At 39.1% G+C, this 21,548-nt stretch overlaps 1 protein-coding gene across 9 annotated transcripts in view; it reads right to left on the reverse strand.

Annotated features, from left to right (window-relative positions):
* Nucleotides 1-21,548, reverse strand: part of LOC136840273 (methionyl-tRNA formyltransferase, mitochondrial) — a 117,868-nt gene that overhangs the window by 27,328 nt on the left and 68,992 nt on the right. For 8 of the 9 annotated variants that reach the window (XM_067106937.1, XM_067106935.1, XM_067106934.1 and 5 more), the window contains one exon: nt 15,701-15,879. In XM_067106937.1, the coding sequence (XP_066963038.1) occupies nt 15,701-15,879 (179 nt within the window). Of the gene's footprint in view, nt 1-10,499; nt 10,621-15,700; nt 15,880-21,548 lie in introns of those variants that run through there. The other variant, XM_067106938.1, reaches the window with a different exon arrangement.

Raw genomic sequence — 21,548 nt, forward strand, 5'->3', positions numbered from 1 at the left:
TCTTCTGGAAGCTTTTTGATGGCAAATTCCAGCAAGGTGGTAGAGGTTATAATACCAAGGAGGTGGAGTCTAGCATGAAATTCTGACGCGGTTGTCCCCTCTGAGATTCTTCTCATAGGGGTCCCAAACTGTTGAGTAGCTATATCTAATGGGAGCTTTTTACTTTCAAAAGGGAGGTGATGCGTTGCCCATTCCTTGGTGGAATTTTTCAAAACTGGGATGACCGTAGCAAATGGCTTTAATTCTGCCATTGACTCTTGTTTTCTAGTCAATACAAAGCTCTGAATATCTGCTTTCACATGGTTAATTATCTTGAAAGTGAAGGAAGCGAAGGCTGGGGCTACTTGGTAAGCAATTTGGGTTTTGTTCAGAATGGAAGTAGACATCTATTTTCCACTGACCTGGTAAAGGGTGTCTTCTGTACCTTTTAATGCTATAGACGCAGGGAAGAGAACCGTTTCTTTTAGTGGTTTCTTCATGTCTGGTGAAAGTGCTCTATTAGGGAATGCTGCCCTGTCTCTAATGGTGACATGACATTCTCTATTAGGGAATGCTGCCCTGTCTCTAAAATCTACATGTACTGTACAACTTCGATCATGGTTTTTTCTCATTAATTAGATAGAGTACTTACCATTTAGAGAGAAAATACACATTGAGGCATCTTGCCAAGGATTGTCAGTATCATCAGGACTGTGTATTGGAGGCCCCATTACCCTTTGATCTGAAGTTTTACATTTTGGGGTGTACATGGCTGACTTCATTTCCTTAATTTCCTGTTTGGAATCATGTATTATGTCCATTATATATTGCCATTCTGTGGTAAGGACATCTTTGATGTTACTCATAATTTCCTTATGGAACTGATCAAATGTAATAAGGCATTGACATTGGGAGCGTCTTGCTGAAGCCCTCCAATGTTTCCATTCGCACTTTTATGCGCCATTCTAGAAAATCACAGAGTACTTCCCAATAGGGTTCTCATAAGACTTTTGGCCACAACAGCAAAAATGGTCCTTGAATCTTCTGAAAGCTTTTTGGAGGCAAATTCCAGCAAGGTGGTAGAGGTTATTATACCAAGGAGGTGGAGTCTAGCATGAAATTCTGATGCGGTTGTCCCCTCTGAGATTCTTCTCATAGGGGTCCCAAACTGCTGAGTAGCTATATCTAGAGGGAGCTTTTTCCTTTCAAAAGGGAGGTGAAGCATTTGCCCATTCCTTGGTGGAATTTTTCAAAACTGGGATGACCGTAGTAAATGGCTTTAATTTGGGTTTTGTTCAGAATGGAAGTAGACATCCATTTTTCATTGACCTGGTTAAAGGGGTGTCTTCTGTACCTTTTCATGCTATAGATGCAGGTAAGAGAACCGTTTCTCTTAGTGGTTTCTTCATGTCTGGTGAAGGTGGTACCAGGTGACATTCTCTATTTGGGAATGCTGCCCTGTCTCTAAAATCTACATGTACAGCTTCGATCATGATTTTTTCCTCATTAATTAGATACAGTACTTGCCATTAGAGAGAAAATACACATTGAGGCATCTTGCCAAGGATTATCAGTATCATCAGGATTGTATATTGGAGGCCCCATTATGCTTCGATCTGAAGTTTTGTAGTCCAAACTGGTCATTTTGATGGCTCCAGTTAGAATTCTAACAGGAGACCTTGTTTGAGCCAAATTTGTATCCTCTCTCGCTTTTTGATTACAGATGCAGTACTTTTACACTTTGGGGTATCCATGGCTGACTTCGTTTCCTTAATTTCCTGTTCGGAATCATGTATTATGTCCATTATATATTGCCATTCTGTGGCAAGGACATCTTTGATGTTACTCATATGGCAAGGACATCTTTGATGTTACTCATAATTTCCTTACGGAACTGATCAAATGTAATAAGGCAGTGACATCGGGGAGCGCCTTGCTGGATCCCTCCAATGTTTCCATTCGTACTTTTATGCGCCATTCTAGAAAGTCACAGAGTACTTCCAATTGGGTTCTCATAAGACTTTTGGCCACAATAGCAAAAATTGTCCTTGAATCTTCTGGAAGCTTTTTGATGGCAAATTCCAGCAAGGTGGTAGAGGTTATAATACCAAGGAGGTGGAGTCTAGCATGAAATTCTGATGCGGTTGTCCCCTCTGAGATTCTTCTCATAGGGGTCCCAAACTGTTGAGTAGCTATAACTAAAGGGAGATTTTTCCTTTCAAAAGGGAGGTGAAGCATTGCCCATTCCTTGGTGGAATTTTTCAAAACTGGGATGACCGTAGCAAATGGCTTTGCCATTGACTCTTGTTTTCTAGTCACTACAAAGTTCTGAAAATCTGCTTTCACATGGTTAATTATCTTGAAAGTGAAGGAAGCGAAGGCTGGGGCTACTTGGTAAGCAATTTGGGTTTTGTTCAGAATGGAAGTAGAGATCCATTTTCCACTGACCTGGTAAAGGGTGTTTTCTGTACCTTTTAATGCTATAGACACAGGTAAGAGAACCGTTTCTTTTAGTGGTTTCTTGATGTCTAGTGAAAGTGGTACCAGGTGACATTCTCTATTAGGGAATGCTGCCCTGTCTCTAAAATCTACATGTACAACTTCGATCATGGTTTTTTCTTATTAATTAGATAAAGTACTTACCATTTAGAGAGAAAATACACACTGAGGCATCTTGCCAAGGATTGTCAGTATCATCAGGATTGTGTATTGGAGGTCCCATTATTACACTTTGATCTGAAGTTTTGTAGTCCAAACTGGCTGTTTTGATGGCTCAAGTTGGAATTCTAACATTATACCTTGTTTGGGTAGAATTTGTATCCACTCTCGCTTTTTGATTACAAGATGCAGTACTTTTACACTTTGGGGTATACATGGCTGACTTCATTTCCTTAATTTCCTGTTCGGAATCATGTATTATGTCCATTATACATTGCCATTCTGTGGCAAGGACATCTTTCATGTTACTCAAAATTTCCTTACGGAATTGATCAAATGCCACAAACTGTGCATCCCTTTTGGGGGAGCTTGTGTAACTGACTGAGCATCAAAGACTGAACTGCCTGCTACCCAGGGGGCAGAAGTCCTGGGTGTTACTATACCTCTCCAAAAATGTAGTCATTTCAACTGCGGTTAGGTGGATCCTAGTATCCCTTTTGGGGGAAGGATCCTGTTCAGCCTCTGATAGCTGCATGGGAAATAGAATTCCTTCTGGATGGTTTCTCCCATGGTTAGCTGAAATTTGTGTCCCTGATCCTTATGGGTTCAGCAATGTCATTTCAGTGGCAATGTCCACTTCATATTCCTTGGTAGGAATGTCACTCCCATGTGAAGATTCCTCTACTTCCTCTGCGGGGTTAACCTGGGAGGTACAGGGGACTGATGTTACTGGGTTTTGGCCCAAACATAGATCTTGTTCTGAGAAAAGGTTAAAAATCTGCTGCTGGGGTTCTGCTGGAAAGATATAATCTCCCCCCTTCCCTACCCCTACTGAACCCTATGACCCATCGAAACTGCTTAAAATGAGCTGTTTCGTTCTTCAAACTTGCTGCCGGAGCACACTACAAATTTTACACATATCTGGCAACCAAGCAAATTTTCATTGTTTTTTACAAGGACTATGCTCATGGCAGGTGGTATGGGCCGTACCCACTGGCAAAAAGTGAACCAAGCAATTTGCTACGGAACACTTGTGTATGTTTTTAATGAGTGTCACTTCTGTAGTTCCTCATATAGTTAAAATATGCCATCTTAAAGGTTAACTTGATTACAAATGTATAATTGTAATACACATTATTAAATAACTATTTTAACTTAAATAAACCCTCTAAGGTTTAGGTTAGACTTGACACCTGTATATGGCTATACAGTGAACCCTCGTTTATCGCGGTAGATAGGTTCCAGAACTGGCCGCGATAGCTGAAAATCCACGAAGTAGGGACACCATATTTACAGTATTTATTTAACATGTATTCAGACTTTTAAAACCCTCCCTTTACAGAGTACTGTTAACAAACCACCCTTTACAGTAATGTACAGATATCTACAATACGTACATACAGTACACAGGCACAAATGATAAGCAATAAAACAGTAAGTGAACATAAAAAAATAGAAAGATTGTTATGGTGCGTACTGTACAATTGTACAGTATTTTACTCGCCACGATAGAGTCAGAAGTTACAATAAAGCCTTCCTCGTATGTACTGTTAACAAACCACCCTTTAATGTACAGAACACTTAATGCATGTACAGTACCCTAATCTAAAACAGGCACTAATATTAAAATGTTAGAATATTAAAGTATATAAAGAAATAAAGATTGTTACTGTACCCACCATGAAAGAAGTTGAAGAAAAACTTGAATGATGATGGCGATGAATTTGCTGCACAGTAGAAATGATGATGATGAAGCTGATGATGTCTTCTACTGTGCAGCCAATGATTGCATTTTACGTCTCTTCAGACTGAGGTGTCTTTTCCTGGGACACCTCTTCAACTTCTTCCTGGGACACTTCTTCAATTTCTTCCGAAGGCATAGTAGCAGGAGGAACTGGCTCTTTTTTGCGAGGCTGGAAGAACATTGTGATCGGAAGTTGCAAGTTGCTGCCGCTGCTTCTTTTTTCGATCGAAGAGCATCCTGTAGGGAGTCATGTCTTCATCGATTTTGTTGCAGAACTGCAGAGAACGAACCATATCCTTGTCCCATTCTTGTGACAATTCTTTCAGCTCCTTCGCTAGGTTGCAGAACTTGGCAAGCCGTTCTAATGTTAAGCCTGTTTCTTCGACAACTTCTTGGGTCTCTTCCTGTGGTTCATTTTCTTCCTCACTGGCTGATTTTGTCAGGTCTTGAGGTCTCGTCAGTTAGCGGCTGGGAATGGCAGTCCAACAACTCGTCAACGTCTTCCGTTGTCATGTCGCCAAACCCGTCACCTCCAATTATCGCAGCCAACTGCACAGATTTCCGTACTGCAGAGTGTTGAATCTCGGCAGGCGTAAATCCCTCATCGTCGTAAACAATCTCGGACCACAACTTCCTCCAGCTCGCGTTAACAGTAGCAGGTTTCATTTCTTGCAGTGCCTTCTGGATGTTCTGAAGGCACGTGGCAGTGTGTACTGCCGCCAGTACGCCTTCAAATTGAATGTTTCATCCTCATCTTCTTGGGCGGCATCCAGACACGCAACGAGGTCCGCCAAGGTATTCTTCATGTAGAGGGCCTTGAACACCCTGATAACCCCTGGTCCATTGGTTGAATTAAGGACGTTGTGTTGGGTGGCAGGAACTCAACCTGAATGCCCTCATGCGAAAAGATCAGTCGCGTGTCCACCAGCGTTATCCAACAGGAGAAGGATCTTAAATGGCAAGCCCTTCTCTAAGAGATATTTACTGACTTGTGGGATAAAACACTGGTGGAACCAGTTGGAGGTCAGCATCTTCGTAATCCATGCTTTTGGATTATGCATCCAATACACGGGAAGGAGATTCTTATTTTTATTTTTCAAAGCACGAGGTTTTTCGACTTATAAATAAGCCCTGGCTTTAGCAAAAATCCCGCAGCATTGCCACATATCACGAGGGTAACACGATCTTTGAATGCTTTAAAGCCAGAGGCTTTGGCTTCTTCTTTGAACAGGAAAGTTCGTGATGGCATTCTCTTCCAAAGCAAACCCGTCTCGTCCATATTAAAGACTTGTTCGGGCTTGTATCCACCTTCAGCGATAATATTCTTGAGCGTCTCATTCGCGTAAGTTTCAACAGCGACCGTGTCAGCGGAAGCAGCCTCGCCATGCAGGGAAACGCTTTTCAGGCGGCGTTTCTGAAACTTGGCGAACCATCCTTTGCTGGCGGTAAAACGTCGTGTCTGAGGCTGGGAATCAGTGGATGTCCCTGCTTGAGGTTCATCTACATCATCTTCGTCGTCTTCCTCTTCTTCTTCAGCGTGGTCGCCATCATCTTGAGGTTCCTTTGCCGCGAAATTCTCATACAACCTCAAAGCCTTGGTTCGGATGGTGTTCGTATCCAAGGCTATTTTCTTCTTCCGCAGTCGGCAATCCAGATTGACAAAGCACCTTCCATATGGACGATCGTTTTATTACGAGCTGTAACAACTCGCTTTGCTGACTTGCTAAAGGTGATGGCAGCCGTCTTCCTAATCTTCCCCTCATCCTTCTTAATGTAGCGAACGGTGGATTCGTTCACTCCAAAATGGCGGGCCACGGCGCGTAACTTCTCCCTTCCTTCAACATATCGAAAGTGTCACCTTCTCAGCAATCGTCATCATTTTCTGTTGGCGTTTAGGCTCAGTACCAGCCTTAGCAGAAGCAGAACACTTGGGAGCCATTGTAGGGGTTAAACAAAGTTAAAAAAAAGTTCAACTTCAAACACACACTGTCACGCACAGCACTGGTAATGTAAACAGCATCTATCTACCGAGAGAGCGGGAAATGAAGTGGCCGCGAGAAGATGCTGCGGGTCAGAGACAAGGGAAGCTGCTGCGGGTCGGAGAAATGGTCAAAACACCAATCACAGGCGAGATTACAAAACTTGGGAGCTGATTCGTCATCTATCACCAATGGAACCAATCACAGCCCATCTTACATGCTAGTTTCAAATTCAAATATACTTTACGCTATTTTATGCTTTTTTTGTTGTAGTAGTATAGGTTTATTCGAGATGTGATTTTTGCAACAAACAATATTATTGGATGCAGTACAAAAGATTCATGGAAAAGATGCACATTCATTACATTTGTATTTTATAATTAGTATATATGTAGCCATCAGCAGCCTTACACCATTCAAATATGACAATGTCAGACTGCATCTGATTAGCATTTCATGTTCAGTTTAATTTTACTAGTACTATAATGAATTATCGTGTGATCACATTCTCTTTTTGTTTAATTTTATTTTGTACTGAATTATATGTCATAATGCAATGAACCAACAGTACTAGCAGATATTAATAATTATTAATGGAATTAATGAAATATTTGGGTCTTCATATATCGCGACTATTTTTGAAATTTCCGGAAAATCTGCTATATATTTTCTCTTATAATATACATACGTAATGGAAAAAATCCGCGAAGTCGTGAATCCGCGATAGTCGAACCGCAAAATAGCGAGGGTTCACTGTATTCCTTATACACTGTTAGTCCTTTTGCAATGGCCAAGTGAAATTTTAATTCTAACCGTCATGCCATTCAGACTAACTGCTTTGAACTAATTTGTTTAACTAACCCAAGCTACGGTTTTATATGGCTTAGGTTAATGCTTCTGGTATAAACTACGTTAAGCTAAGAATAGAGGATTTCTTAGAGAGTTCTCGCTTAACCCATTCTATGCCACTGCCTATTTCTAGGTTTAAAACCTAAGGATATAAGCTATACAGAAAATAACCCTCTTATGATCCAGTTTTCTGTTTTATGTGGCCGAGACTTCTCTTTTATCTGATATTCAGCCACTGCTGTTTTAGGCTAATAGTAGGATATTCCCTTAAAAAGGGGTTCCTACTTAATCTGGTTAGGCTACTGCCTGCTCTAGGTTTATATCACCTTTAAGGATATAGGCTGCATAAGAACTCCACTAATATGTAGCCTTACCAATAGGCTACAGAGTCGTAAAAGCTTGGTTATAATTTCATTAAGCCGAGGATACTGTTTATGTTTAATCCTAGGCCATTTTGTTTAAACTACTGCTGAGACCAACAATAGGATTTTTGTCTCTCAGCCTAGTATAGTGTATTGCCTAGACACGATTAATATAGAGCACTCTTAAATGTACAGGCTATATAAAAACAGAAACTTACTAACCCTTAAACGCCAAGCCTCTATTTACAAAAACGTCTCCCGTATGCTGGCGGCGTTCGGTGAGTTAGCGCCGAAGCGGAAAAAAAGTTTTTTTCAAAAAATCACAGCACGCTTAGTTTTTAAGATTAAGAGTTCATTTTTGGCTCCTTTTTTTTTCATTGCCTGAAGTTTAGTATGCAACCATCAGAAATGACAAAAAATATCATTATCATATATAAATATTGAAATATATGACATCGCCAAAAAATTTGTTCATATATAATTTTATACAAATCGCGCTGTGAGCAAAACAGTTAAAGCTAACGGGTTATTTTGTTTTTCTTTGTATTGTACACTAAATTGCGATGATTTTGGTATATAACAAATTGTAAAACGATCAAAGCAACACAGAGAAAATATTATCAAAAAATGATGCATGAATTAAGTAACGTGCGGACGTAAAAAATTTTTTTTTTCAAAAATTCACCATAAATCGAAATATTGTGCTAGAGACTTCCCGTTTGTTGAAAAATGAAGCTAATTGATTGAATATTACTAGACTGTAAGTGTTTTAGCTTACAATTGCATTTTTCGACCATTTCGGTCGAGTTAAATTTGACCGAAAGTCGAATTTTTTCTATTTATCGTGATTTATATGAAAATATTTCAAAACTGATAAAAGCTACAACCATGAGTTATTTTCTGTTGTATTGTACATGAAATTGCACACATTTTCATATATAAAACTTTATGTAACGACTAATATAAAACGGTGTAAATGTTACGACAACGTGACGAAAAAACTTCTGAGATGTTCGGCAGAGTTACCGCGCAGACGTAAGGAAAATGTTTTTTTAAAATTCACCATAAATCGAAATATTGTGCTAGAGACTTCCAATTTATTGCAAAATGAAGGTAAATGATTGAATATTACTAGAATGTAAGAGTTTTAGCTTACAATTGCGTTTTTACCATTTTGGTCGAGTTAAAGTTGACCGGTTGAAATTTTGGCAGTTATCGTGATTTATGTGAAAATATTTCAAAACTGATAAAAGCTACAACCATGAGCTATTTTCTGTTGTATTCTACATGAAATTGCGCACATTTTCATATATAAAAGTTTATGTAACGACTAATGTAAAACGATGCAAACATTACGACAACGTGATGAAAGAATTTCTGAGATGTTCGCCGAGTTACCATACGCAGACGTAAGTAAAAGTTTTTTTTAGAAATTCACCATAAATCGAAATATTGTGCTAGAGACTTCCAGTTTCTTGCAAAATGAAGGTACATGATTGAATATTACTAGAATGTAAGAGTTTTAATTTATAATTGCGTTTTTTTACCATTTCGGTCGAGTTAAAGTTGATCGAAGGTTGAAATTTTGGCAGTTATCATGATTTATATGAAAATATTTCAAAACTGATAAAAGCTACAACCATGAGTCATTTTCTGTTGTATTCTACATAAAACTGCGCACATTTCCATATATGAAACTTTATGTAACGACTAATATAAACGGTGCAAACATTACGACAACGTGTGAAAAAGAATTTCTGGCGCGGACGTAAGGAAAAAGTTTTTCAAAAATTCACCATAAATCGAAATATTGTGCTAGAGACTTCCAATTGGTTGCAAAATGAAGGTAAATGATTGAATATTACTAGAATGTAAGAGTTTTAGCTTACAATTGAGTTTTTTTACCATTTCTGTCGAGTCAAATTTGACCGAAGGTTGAAATTTTGGCAGTTATCGTGGTTTATATGAAAATATTTCCAAACTGATAAAAGCTACAACCATGGGTTGTATTTTGCTGTATTTTCCATGAAATTGCGCACATTTTCATATATAAAACTTTATGTAACGGCTAATATAGAACAGTGCAAAAATTACAACAAAATGACGAAAGAATTTCTGAAATTTTTGGCCGAGTTACCGAACGGGCGTAAGAAAAAAGTTTTTAAAAATTCACCATAAATCGAAATATTGTGCTAGAGACTTCCAATTTGTTGCAAAATGAAGGTACATGATTGAATATTACTAGAATGTAAGAGTTTTAGCTTACAATTGCGTTTTTCTACCATTTCGGTCAAGTCAAAGTTGACCGAAGGTTGAAATTTTTTGTAGTCGACGTACGGTACGTCCACTTGACACCCAACAGACAATTTTAGTCGACGTATAATACGTCCAGTAGGCGTTTAAGGGCTAATATGTAACCTTATAGTTAGGATACCATTTTTATCTAACCCAGGTTGTTGTTCATGTCTAGTTCTAGGCTATTTGGTCTATTATATAAAACATTAACTTACTAATGTGTAACCTTATAGTTAGGTTATCACTTACCTAACCTAGGATATTGTCTAATCCAGATTATTTGATTCACCCGCAAGGGTATGGGTTTAACCAGTAGTCTTTACATAAAACACAACTACCTTGATATGTAGCCTTAAAGTTATTCTACCATCTCATCTATCACAGATTACTATTTCATTTAGCGCTCAACAATGGGATGTGTCGTAAAAGTTATCACTTAACCTGACATTATTCAGATCAAGCCTAAGCCTACAGGCTACATAAAGGGAAAATTTTTTTTAAGCCTGTTTATTATCTAATCTTACGGTAGCTGGTGTAAACTTGGCTGCTGCCTAGGCCCATAACAGAGAATGTCTTAAACAGTTCTTACTTACCTTAATATAGGTTACTACCTAATCTAGGTTATTTAGTTCACATTTAAGGATAAGTAATCCTAGGTTATAAGCTACATACTACATCCACTATTAATCCAGTCTAAATTGTTCTCACTGAATCTGATGTAGGCTCCTGCCTAGACTATTGCTGACATCGTTATCTGAAAGGATTATCTATATTAATGATAAAGTGTGGGACATTTCTTTTAGTTAAAACATCTAAATACAGTAGAATGAAAAATTCCTCAAAACACTTTGCACTTTTTACAACTAGCCACTTTGTGGCTTTCACACAAACTAATTACCTGTTCCACAGTTTAAAACTAAAAATTTAACTGGAACTTAAAAATAAGGACTTAACTTTCAATTGTAGATGTTTCCATGATCCTCGTTAGTGAAAACAGAGAATAAAAATCTGAAATAAGGAGCGTTCTGGCTTTCGGTGAACTTTCTTGTCACTTGACCAGGAGAGTAATGGTTCCCTGGTCTTGTACCGGTCCATTTGTAGACAATATGGCAGATGCACATGTGCTATAGTCACATCTTCTTGCAGGTTTTGATGTTGGAACACGGTCAGCTTTGCTGAGGGTACGAGAAAATGCTCTCTTATCTTTGAGTCCATAATATACTCCATCACGTGTCATAGTGTTTAACATTACAACACAGTACTGTACCCGGCTACAAGACCAGCTTAAAGAGAATTCTTTGATACTAGTCTGGTCACCATGGAGCTCTGGAAGACCATGGAAAGGTAACTCCTTGAGGATGAAACAAGCAACTACACTATCAAAAGAAGTGTTATGCAATCAGCTCCCTAGGATGTGTGTGCTAAGACTTTAAAGATATTTAAAATTTCTAAGCATTTAGCTTTCAGCATCTTAAGATGTGAAGCCCATGTCAACATTCAGTCAAAAACTGAGCCTAAAATTCACGTTTCTTCCACACATGGGATTCTTTGTCCTTTAAGATATACATCAGGCTCTGGATGTAGTCCACAAATGCGGCAGAAATGAACAGCAACAGTTTTGCTGTTTGAGAACTTGAAGCCATTCAAATCTGCCCATTTGGTTATTCGATTAATTGTCAACTGAAGTTTTCTTTCAATTGTGGACATTCTTGCTCCAGAAAATGATATGGAAATGCCATCCACAAAAATTGTATGAAGGACATCACGAGGAATAATTGCAAAAATGCCATTTATTGCCAAGGCAAACAGAGTAACACTGAGCACGCTACCTTGATGGACTCTTACTTAGCATTTTCTTTCACACAGAGTATTACATACTCTTACCTGAAAGTGTCTGTGTGTTAAAAATGCTCTCAGGTAGCTCCCCCTCTTAATCCACAATCATAAATAACTTTAAGAATTCCACATACCCAAGCAGTGTCATGCACCTTTTCAAGGTCAAAGAATACTGTCATGTGATGCTGCTTGAATGCAAATGTCACAAATAGATGACTTAAGACGGACTAGGGCGTCTGTTGTCGAGTGCAATTTTTGAAATCCACACTGTGCAGGTGATAAAATCCCCTTTTTTCCCAAGATCCAGACAGGCTTTGCACTGACCATCTTTTCCATTATCTTGCACAGACAACAAATGAGTGCAATTGGTCAGTAGCTTGTTGGTAAAAACTTATCCTTACCAGGCTTTATAAAGCCTAAAATAATTGCTAGTTCCCATACAGTTGGGTAACTAGTGTCACGCCATATCCTGTTAATAATACTTATAATAAAAACCTTTGTGTTTATTGATAATTGCCTTATCATAGCATAAGGAATGTCATCAAGACCTGGGGCTGTATCATTACAAAAAGCTAGAGCTGAACCAAACTCCTTCTCATGAAAAGGCATTTTATATGACCCACCTTTATTTGCTGTAAAGTCAAGTGGTTTCTGTTCTTCTTGATTTCTATAATGAAAACTAGGAGCAGCTTGTGACTTGTGATACATGTTAAAATGTTTTGTCTGAGCTTTACTAACCTCTACTGAACCAGTCATGAATTGACCATTCACTCTGAGAACTAGAGGTGTAAAATTTGGTGTGAATTTTCCTGCTATCTTTGGACTTTTCTCCAAACAGCTGAAGGTGGCGTTCTGTTCTTAACTAAGGACGCAAAGGATGACCAAGATTGATGTCTTGCTACTTTTGTTTCAGGGCAGAATTGTGCTTGTGATTTCTTGCATATAATCAAATTTTTCCTCTGTATGGTGCCTGTGGTATCGAGTAAAAGTTTGTCTGGTAGCCCTGTGCAGTACTTGGAGTTCTGATGACCACCAAGGGACTGGTTGCTCTCTGAAAAAACCTGTAGTTTTAGGGACAGAGGTCATACCTGCTGTATGAAGAGTTCCATTAGCATGTCAATAGCATCATTAATGCTTTGAAATTCATCTGCATTCCCTTCAATTTCACTAGGGTCTTGAAATTTAATCCAGTCAGCTCTGTCCAGGTTCTACCGAGGGGATCTAGGCACTGGTGGACTATTGCTAGTATTTATTACAATTGGTGCATAATCGATACTATGCCAATCATCCAATGTTCTCCAGTTCAAGTCCATAATGCAGTTAGAACTCACTATCGAATGGTCAATACATGACAAGGTGCCTGTCTGTATATGGAAAAGAGTAGGTGCTGTGTAAAGGATCCCTATGTCTTCGTTTTCTATGAGTGAAGCAATAATATTACCCCTGGTATCTGCTAAAACATCACTCCATAATGGGTGTCTACCATTCATATCTCCAAGTAATAAGAATGGTTGAGGGAGTTGGTGTATTACTGTGGTAAGATCGTCATATGTAATATTTTTATTAGGGGGCAAGTAAATAGAGCAAATAGTATATCTTCTCCCTATGTCAATTTATACAGCAACTGCCTGCAGAGGAGTACGTAAAGTAAAGAGTATTTGTGGGACATCGTGGTGAACATAAATGAGGCTCCCACTGTGGCTCCCCATCTGTTGGTCATAAGGGGTCCTACAACTAACATAGCCCTTGGACAAGCAGTATTGCTGTCCACCTTGCTCTCTTGTAGACAAACAGTAATAGAGAGCATTCATGGATGAGTAGTTTCAACTCATCATATTTAGCCCTCAGACCTTGACACTTCCATTGTAAGATGTTAGACATGAAAATGATTTATTTTTTGAAGAGACTATAAAAGGTCTTTTCATTAGCAATTTTTGGGTTACATAAATTTTTTGGATTTAATTTTGATCTTGATATCTTAGGCTTCACACTAATCTGTTTTTTGATTCTTTAGTGATCTGGCTAGAAGACCAATGAACATCAGCATTGACTATGTGGATGATTAAGTCATTTGGTTCATTGTCAATTGAAGAAATTACTTCATATCTATTGGATATTTGGTTTTATGACCTTGGGGAGACAGTGATGGAGGTCTCTCTCTTCTATGGTAGGATGGGGAGCTATCTGGTCTAGACACCTCCCACTTTATTGGTGTCTCTGGTAGCTCCTCAGAATGTTCGTCCTCTCCTAAGTTAGGCAGAGATACTGCCCGAGAGAGGTACGTAGATTTGTCTATGGGGAGGGGGGAAGACTGTAAAAAGGCAGTGCATCTGCCTTGAGGGGTGTTGGTAAAACCCTCTGGGGTAGTGAGCTTGTCTTCACATGCTCTTTCCTTACTTTGGATAGTTGTTTGGTAGGCCTGAATGACCCTCTTTCAGTCTTAGAAGATGGTGAATTTGTTGGCAGGAGAAAATTAGGTTTTTATTTTAACGTTTTGGCATAATTTTGGGTTGTGTTTATTAGGCTTTTGGCATACAGTTTTATAGATAAGCAAGATGTTACTTTGTCATTCATTTTTTCATACTTTCCATGCTATAATTACAACTTTTTGCATATCAAGAACGAGGAAAATATAGTAAATTAGGTAAGATTTTTGTATAATTCTATGGAAGTCCCAGACTTTTTCTGGTAGATAAGCAGGAGAGGGATGTAGCCCTAACTGTCAATCATTTTGACATATTGACATGAAGGGTCTGGGCATCTCTCTCTCTTTCTCTCTCTCTCTGAGAGAAAATGGCTGTGCCTGAATATTGGGGTATCTTGATTAGTTTTCACATAGCTGTAAGCCATATATTTTTAAGGGCAATGCTGTAAGATGGCTTTGAAATTATACTAAAGTGTTTTAGGATGATAGTTTAAGGTATATTTGTTGTCTGAACTATTAAAATAGACAGTAAACTATTAAAATAGGCAGTTATAAGCATTTATAGAGGGGGAGGGTCTTTGGTGTTCAAACTATTGAAATGGGCAGTTATCAGCATTTTTAGAAGGGGGTGTCATGCATTTGCTGATTTAAGCTATTTGCAGGTGGTTGTGGTCCCTATCCCCCATGAATACTGGGGGGTTGACTGTACTTTAAAAATTTTTTTTATATGTTCCAACAGAAATACAAACCACTGCCTTTTACATGGGAGACTCAGTCCTTAGGTGGGAGGTCATCTCCATTAACTGACTGGAAGTTGAAACCCACCCAGAAATGCCATGATGTGAGCAAAGGTGATGACTCCTGTAACCTCCAACTCAATCTGTCATAGGGATACCAGAGTGGTAGGACCCTAAGCCTGAGTGAGTGTCTAGTCTCACTTAAGTACAGAAAAGTTCAAAGGACTATGTGCAACCATAAGGGTTACACAAAGCTAGAAAGAAACTATATCTGGCTAGTAAGAATGATGGGTTCACAATACAATATAGCTTTACCTCTGGCCCCCTTCCCCTGTTGATGGGAAGCAGAGAGTTGCATCTTAAACCCTTCTTACTCTCCTCTGAGAATGCAGCAGTAGTTGAGTTCCTAGGGGTATCTTCACCTTCCTCACAAATGCAACTCTCACCCAAGAGAGGTGTGTACTTGGGAGGAGCAGAGATGTGGTAGATTAAATCTTCAAAGCTACCTCCTCTATCAAAAATCTATTAGCGGTCAATAAATTCTCCCTGCAATGAACTATTAATGGAATGGTGGGGATCCATCTAAACTGAAGGAATGAAGGTTCACTATGCTCGCTAACACCATTCATACCTCCAAATATGACACTTCTCATTTAACAAAACGCTCAAAACAAAAGCATAAGCTCAACTCAGCTGCCAGAAGGAGTGCAGTTAACAAACTTTCAAGCTTGTGCTGAAGGATACTCCTGAATAAAAGGCAATGGTTTGTATTTCCATATGAACACATAAAGGTTTTATACAATTACAAGCAACTTCACCTGTGTAGAAATGCTTACCTTTAGTAACTCCTTCTGTAGACTGTTTTACTGCTTTCTCTAAGGCTTCAGGTAGGCTCTCCATTACATACATAAGCTCCTTTGCCCCTAGAGTGGCCAGCTGCTTAGTTAAAGTACCACTTTTGGTATCCCATGGAATTTGAATTTTAGCAGCTCTTAATATTCTTCCAGCATCAAACCTGTCACAGATATGAAGATAAATGGCAACTTAAGCACTAAAAGACATCAATAAATTTAAACTATAAATAAGAGCTGAAGAATATAGCTTTAATTTTATCCTGTAAGATGGCACTGCCTATAGTGTGCATTGTGTGCAAACTGTGAGTAATATTAAAGGGTCTTTGAAGCATACCTTCATCCCAAGCTAAAGCACTTCCTGTGTTCCCCATTAACTATTCCCTTTGTTCTCTTTATAACTAGTTGTCCAATTTTAACATAGCCTTGTCTGTTTCAGTTCTCTTCATCATCATCACAATTTTTTCCCTTACATAACCCTTTTGTGGGGTTTGACATAAAATGAGCTCTCTCCACCTAGTCTATTTCTGTTGTGTGAAGTTTCTGCCTGAATTCCCAATGGTCCTCATCCTGCTATTTCAATACCTACTACTTTTCTGACTTAACTGTTCTCATAACTTTTCAACATTTGTCCAAACCATCTCAACCTTAGAGATATCAGTTCATTTTCCAGATGCTAGATACAATTTCTTTCTATAATCCTCACCTACAATATGATCTTTCCAGCACATTCCAGCCATGAATCTAACATTCCATAGTCATACCTCTATAAAATCTCGGCTTATTATTATTAATTATTAATTATTATTATTCAGAACATGAACCCTATTCATAAGAAATAAGCCAACAAGGGCCACTAACTTGAAAATCAAGCATCCAAAGAATATGGTGTTCATTTGAAAGAAGTAACAAAAGGAAACAGGAAACACAGAAAGAAGAGATCAGTTATTAGGAAAGAAAAAAATAACAAATAACTAAATAGATAAAAATGTAAGTAAATTATTAAAACACAAGAACTTTTTTAGGACAGTAATGTGTTGCATCTTTGCTTGAACTTTTGAAGTTTCAATTGCACAACATCCTCCAACAGTGTGAGGAATAAAGGACTTCTGGAAATGGGAAGTTTGACAGTGAGGCATATTTACTGCACATTAGTGTTGCTGTTCAGCAAATCTGGTTGCTCTCTGCAGAAAAAGAGGATCAGGGATCAATTGTGAATACTGTATGAAAGATCTCTTGTTAAAATACAACTTATGAAAATTTGACAAACAAGACCATCTGTCAATGGTCCAAGTCATAACTGCTAATGTTAGGAAACAGAAACCTACCACAAAGAACCACTATTATAAATATATATAAGGCAAATGCTGACACTTTCATTACATGTTTATCGAGTGTAAGATGTGAGTCAAAAGATACACCAAGAATAGTTAAAACTTTAGATCCATTCAGCAAAGTTCCATCCACCTGAAGAGGAGGATGGGGTGGAAAATCTGTACGAGATCTGCTAATCCACAGTGTTTTCGTTTTACTGGAGTTCAGCCTCATACCCCAGCAACCACACCATTTACTAATCTGCTCCATGCCACAGCTGAGACTAAGGGCAGCTTCATTTCTCATAAGTGGAGACTTTACTATACCGACAAGTGTTGCATCATCAGCATATTGAACAATCATGCTTTCCAGGCCAACAACCATATCACTCGTACACCTAAAAGTAACAGTGGACAAAGAACACTACCTTGTGGAACTCTGAACACAATAGGTCTTGGTTTACTAAAGATCCCATCACCAGCAACTTGCTGCTGCCTACCTGTAAGGAAATCTTGAAGTAATCTAAAACATACCCAGCCACTTCAAAAACTCTGAAGTTTACTACATTAAAAGCAGCACTAAAATCTATTTGAATTGTACTATACACTCAAAACCCTTATCATGGTTTTCTTGCATATGGCATGTCAAGCCCTGAAAGAGCATTGCAAGTACCTAACTGCTTCCCATATGCATACTGACTATCAGCTAGCAATCCTTTAGATTCCACATACTTATATAGTGGTTTAAAGTACCAATAAGTTTTTCTGCAACTGTCTGCAGATATGCAACTCTTTGGAACAGACACTGTATTACTAAGCTTGCGCTCATCCACAGAGATACTACGTCGATTTACAAATCTATAGAATTTACTAATCTTGGGAGACAACACCCTAGAAACCTTTTTAAAAAACAAAGGGAAGAAACTATTAGGATCTTCTCTACCCCAGCTATCAAGATTACCAAGAATTTTCTTAACATCTCTAGAGCAAAATGCAAATTGTATACGAATAGATTCAGGATGACAGGTATCAAGGAGAGGGACATCCTCAGATAAATGCTTAGCTTAAAAAGCTCCATGAAGTTCAATACTGATATTTTCTAAGGTCAGGAGCCTTGACCAACTTCCACTCCCAAAGAGGGAGTTGAAGTGAGTTAAGGCTGGGTCAAGATGATATTTACTTTTTTTTGGGTGGCTTATATGGTTTGCTCTGTACTGGGGCATGGGGTTCCAGTGCAATTACACTAGAATGATTCTTAGATTTTTCCAAACAGGAGGTTCTCAGAGGAGGTTACTGCAGTCATCAACTGTGCCGAGATGGTACCATTAAAGGGCACAGGGGTACTTGAATCTTTATAGCTACTACTCATAAAGATTAAAGTATAAAAAAAAAGAAAAATTAAACCTGAAAACCTTAAAAAGATATTATCAGCCTTTCACAGAGTTTATTCTTCCACCAACGGCACAAGTGAGAGTCGACTCCCAAATGTCCGAACCCTACTCTACCCCATAGGGGATAGCACAACACAATTAGAGTGGCCCAAGTGTAAGCCGAACCCGCTTGCTATGACCGAGGGTATTACAAGAATGCAATCATCTCCACCCTAATCATATTATAGGCAAACCGGATAGAGTGCTGAGAGTCCTATCCCCAGAACCAGAACCCCCTGGGATCCGTGGCCCAGCCCTAAAGAATAATGCAGCCCTCCAGCTATCAATAAGATATCTCTCAGGTCCAAACATTATCAGGCAGTTGATGATCCTACCACAGTTCCCACTATTTAGCTTTGGATATAAACCAAGCCCCAGCTATGATATCTTTTTCTATTTATCAGTTCCAATAAATTTTACCAAAAGTGGAAAATTCCACATATTTCAACCAAATGAGTATGTAAATATATATTGGACTCTTGGACTTCAACACAGGAACAAATTCCTGGGGTTCAAGAGCCCCCCCTCACCATGGTCCAAAGTCGAGGGGACGTTTATTACAGTATACAGTACACTACAGTACACTAAAAAAGTTTTAAATGCTGCAAATATGATACTGACGATTTTAATTAATGCCTCTAATTATAAATCAGGACCATAAGGGTTAAAGCAGACAAAGTTTCTTCAAGTACTTGGGTTCGGTCATAATGAAGAGAGTTAATGCGAGCTGGAAGTGAAGCACAGAATTAAAGCAGCTTGGGTTAAGTGGAGACAGATTTCAAATGAGATTCTTGACATGACCACAGATAGTGAACGAACCTTTGGCCAATGCTAGATAATTGTATGACGCATTGGTTAGAACTAACCATGAGTCATTAGCTTCTATTCTACCTGTTTGCAATGTACATGCAATAGGTTACCAATAAATATTCATGACATGTTTTTGTAGCGTGGATGCATTTCAACTTTATTCGTTCCTATGGAAATACAAACCATCACCTTTTGTACAGGACACTTACTACTTAGGTGTGATATTGTCTCTGACATCTAACTTGAGTTAAATCCTAGCTGGAACTGTCATGCTGCTGGTCTTTCAAGCAAGGAGGGGAAGCTATGCTCTTGTAACCTCCTTCTTGGTCTGGAAAATAGGCTGACAGAGCAGCAGAGCCTTGAGTGTGAGTGAGCCTCTGATCCAAGGAGAGGACACACACAAAGAAAACATTCAGAAGCCAATGAAATCCCCCGCAGAGGAATTCAAATCAGTCAGCTCTATCTGGCAACCACCCTCTTATTAAAAAGGGAGGGCACAGGGAGGTACATATAAACTAAAACTGGATATTCAAAGTATAGTTACCTGTGGCCTGACTCCAGCAGATACTTTGGCCTAGATGCTGCGCCAAAAAAGAGGAAGAAGGGAAAAAATTAAGTCCTGTCACTCCACATTCAAACCCTCAGACTTACATTAGGCTAAAGTACTTTAGACTTACATTATGCTACAGTACTTGGGTGAGATACTTCCTGCCCAGAAAGAATTGGGTGCCTACATAACTTATTGAGCAGTCACCACAGGTCCTCAGGAGAAGGTAACCAAGGGTTTGTGGGCAATGTTTCTGTGGTAGAATAAGGTATGCAAGATATCTGCCCTCATTACCTGCTGTACTGAAAAGTTCTTCTGAAAGGCAAGGGACTGTCCCATGCCCCGGACTTCATGGACTCTTGCATGACAAAGGAAAACAACAATCTCTTCAGATGAACTTGCTCAGATTTTGTGAAAACATAGCCCTGTTTGGAGAGACTAGTATCTCATTTAAATATTGTACTTAGCTTAGTAAGTCTGGGTATGAATGAAGACTGACTGACTCCCCTTCTGCCTCAACTCCACTAGTGGATCAGACTAAGACTTACGTAATAACACAATGAACTTCCAGTCTCTAAGGTGCATTTCCTCTGCTCTTCCCTTTGATGAGGGAGGGAGGGAGGGAAGTAGTGGCAGAGCTATAATCTGTTGGGTTCAGTGTAGCTCAATCAATGCTTCCCACCCACCATAGAAGAGAAGAGCATAGATGCATCTTAAAGATGAAACTAGTTGTGTAGTTATCTATATTCTAGTCCAATCTAGCAGGTACTGTTACTCAGCATTAGTTGCTGCTACACTACAGGAGCTGAGGCAGCAGGAAGATCAGTCACTCTTCAACAACCCCTAGAATAACACTAAGCTAAGTACTCAAATGAGATGCAGATGCTTGTCTCACTGAACAGAGCTGAGTGCCAATACAGCATATTAAGTAACCAACACAGATCCAAAGGAGAAGGTGTCCAAGGACTTGTAGGTGATGCCCGTGGTCAACCACGTCATATGACGTGTTGCAGAAGTCGTCCCACACAGGTTATCCACGTCATATGACGTTCTTAAGTTTTTAAATCTGCGCACCTTCTTTGACCATTGTATGGATATTGTTTATGTTGGATGGGTACTTGGCAAACCTCCAGAAACGTAACAGCCCCTGAGGCTGACCCAGAGTTGCCAGATTGGGCTACAAATTGCAAATGGGGCTGCTTTTTAAACCTCTGGTGACCAGATTTTGCAATCTGCTTCTTGCTATTTTTTGGAAGAAAAGGCGTTGAAAAGAGTCCAAAGCTGTAATGTGATATCCAAATTCTTTAAATGGGGGTCGGGCTAAATAAATAAAATTCGCCTGATGCGGGACACGTCCACACAGCATGGCGAACTAATAACAATTGGGGATGCGGGCCTCTGTCGGCCGGTATATGCAGCAGCGTTGTCAACAGTACCTCAGATAACTCATTTGACAAGATTTTTCCTGTAGTGTTGGTAACACTGACAGTTAATTACCCACTTTTTGGGTAAATTTATGGGGATGTAGTTCGGGCTGGTCAGTGACCGGGCTAATTCAGGTGTTCAAGGAGTGTACTGCAATATTTATATTATAAATTGTTCGTATTAATGGGAAAAAACGGTGTATTAGGGGACCTATACGGGGAGGTATGGAGAGTCAAAGAAAAAAGAGAAAAAAAAGAGAAAATGGACAACAACACCACAAGGATTATGTCTCAGCAGCCAGCTGGGGG

Source organism: Macrobrachium rosenbergii, chromosome 7 (assembly GCF_040412425.1).
Source record: "Macrobrachium rosenbergii isolate ZJJX-2024 chromosome 7, ASM4041242v1, whole genome shotgun sequence".
Classification (NCBI taxonomy): Eukaryota; Metazoa; Arthropoda; class Malacostraca; order Decapoda; family Palaemonidae; genus Macrobrachium; species Macrobrachium rosenbergii.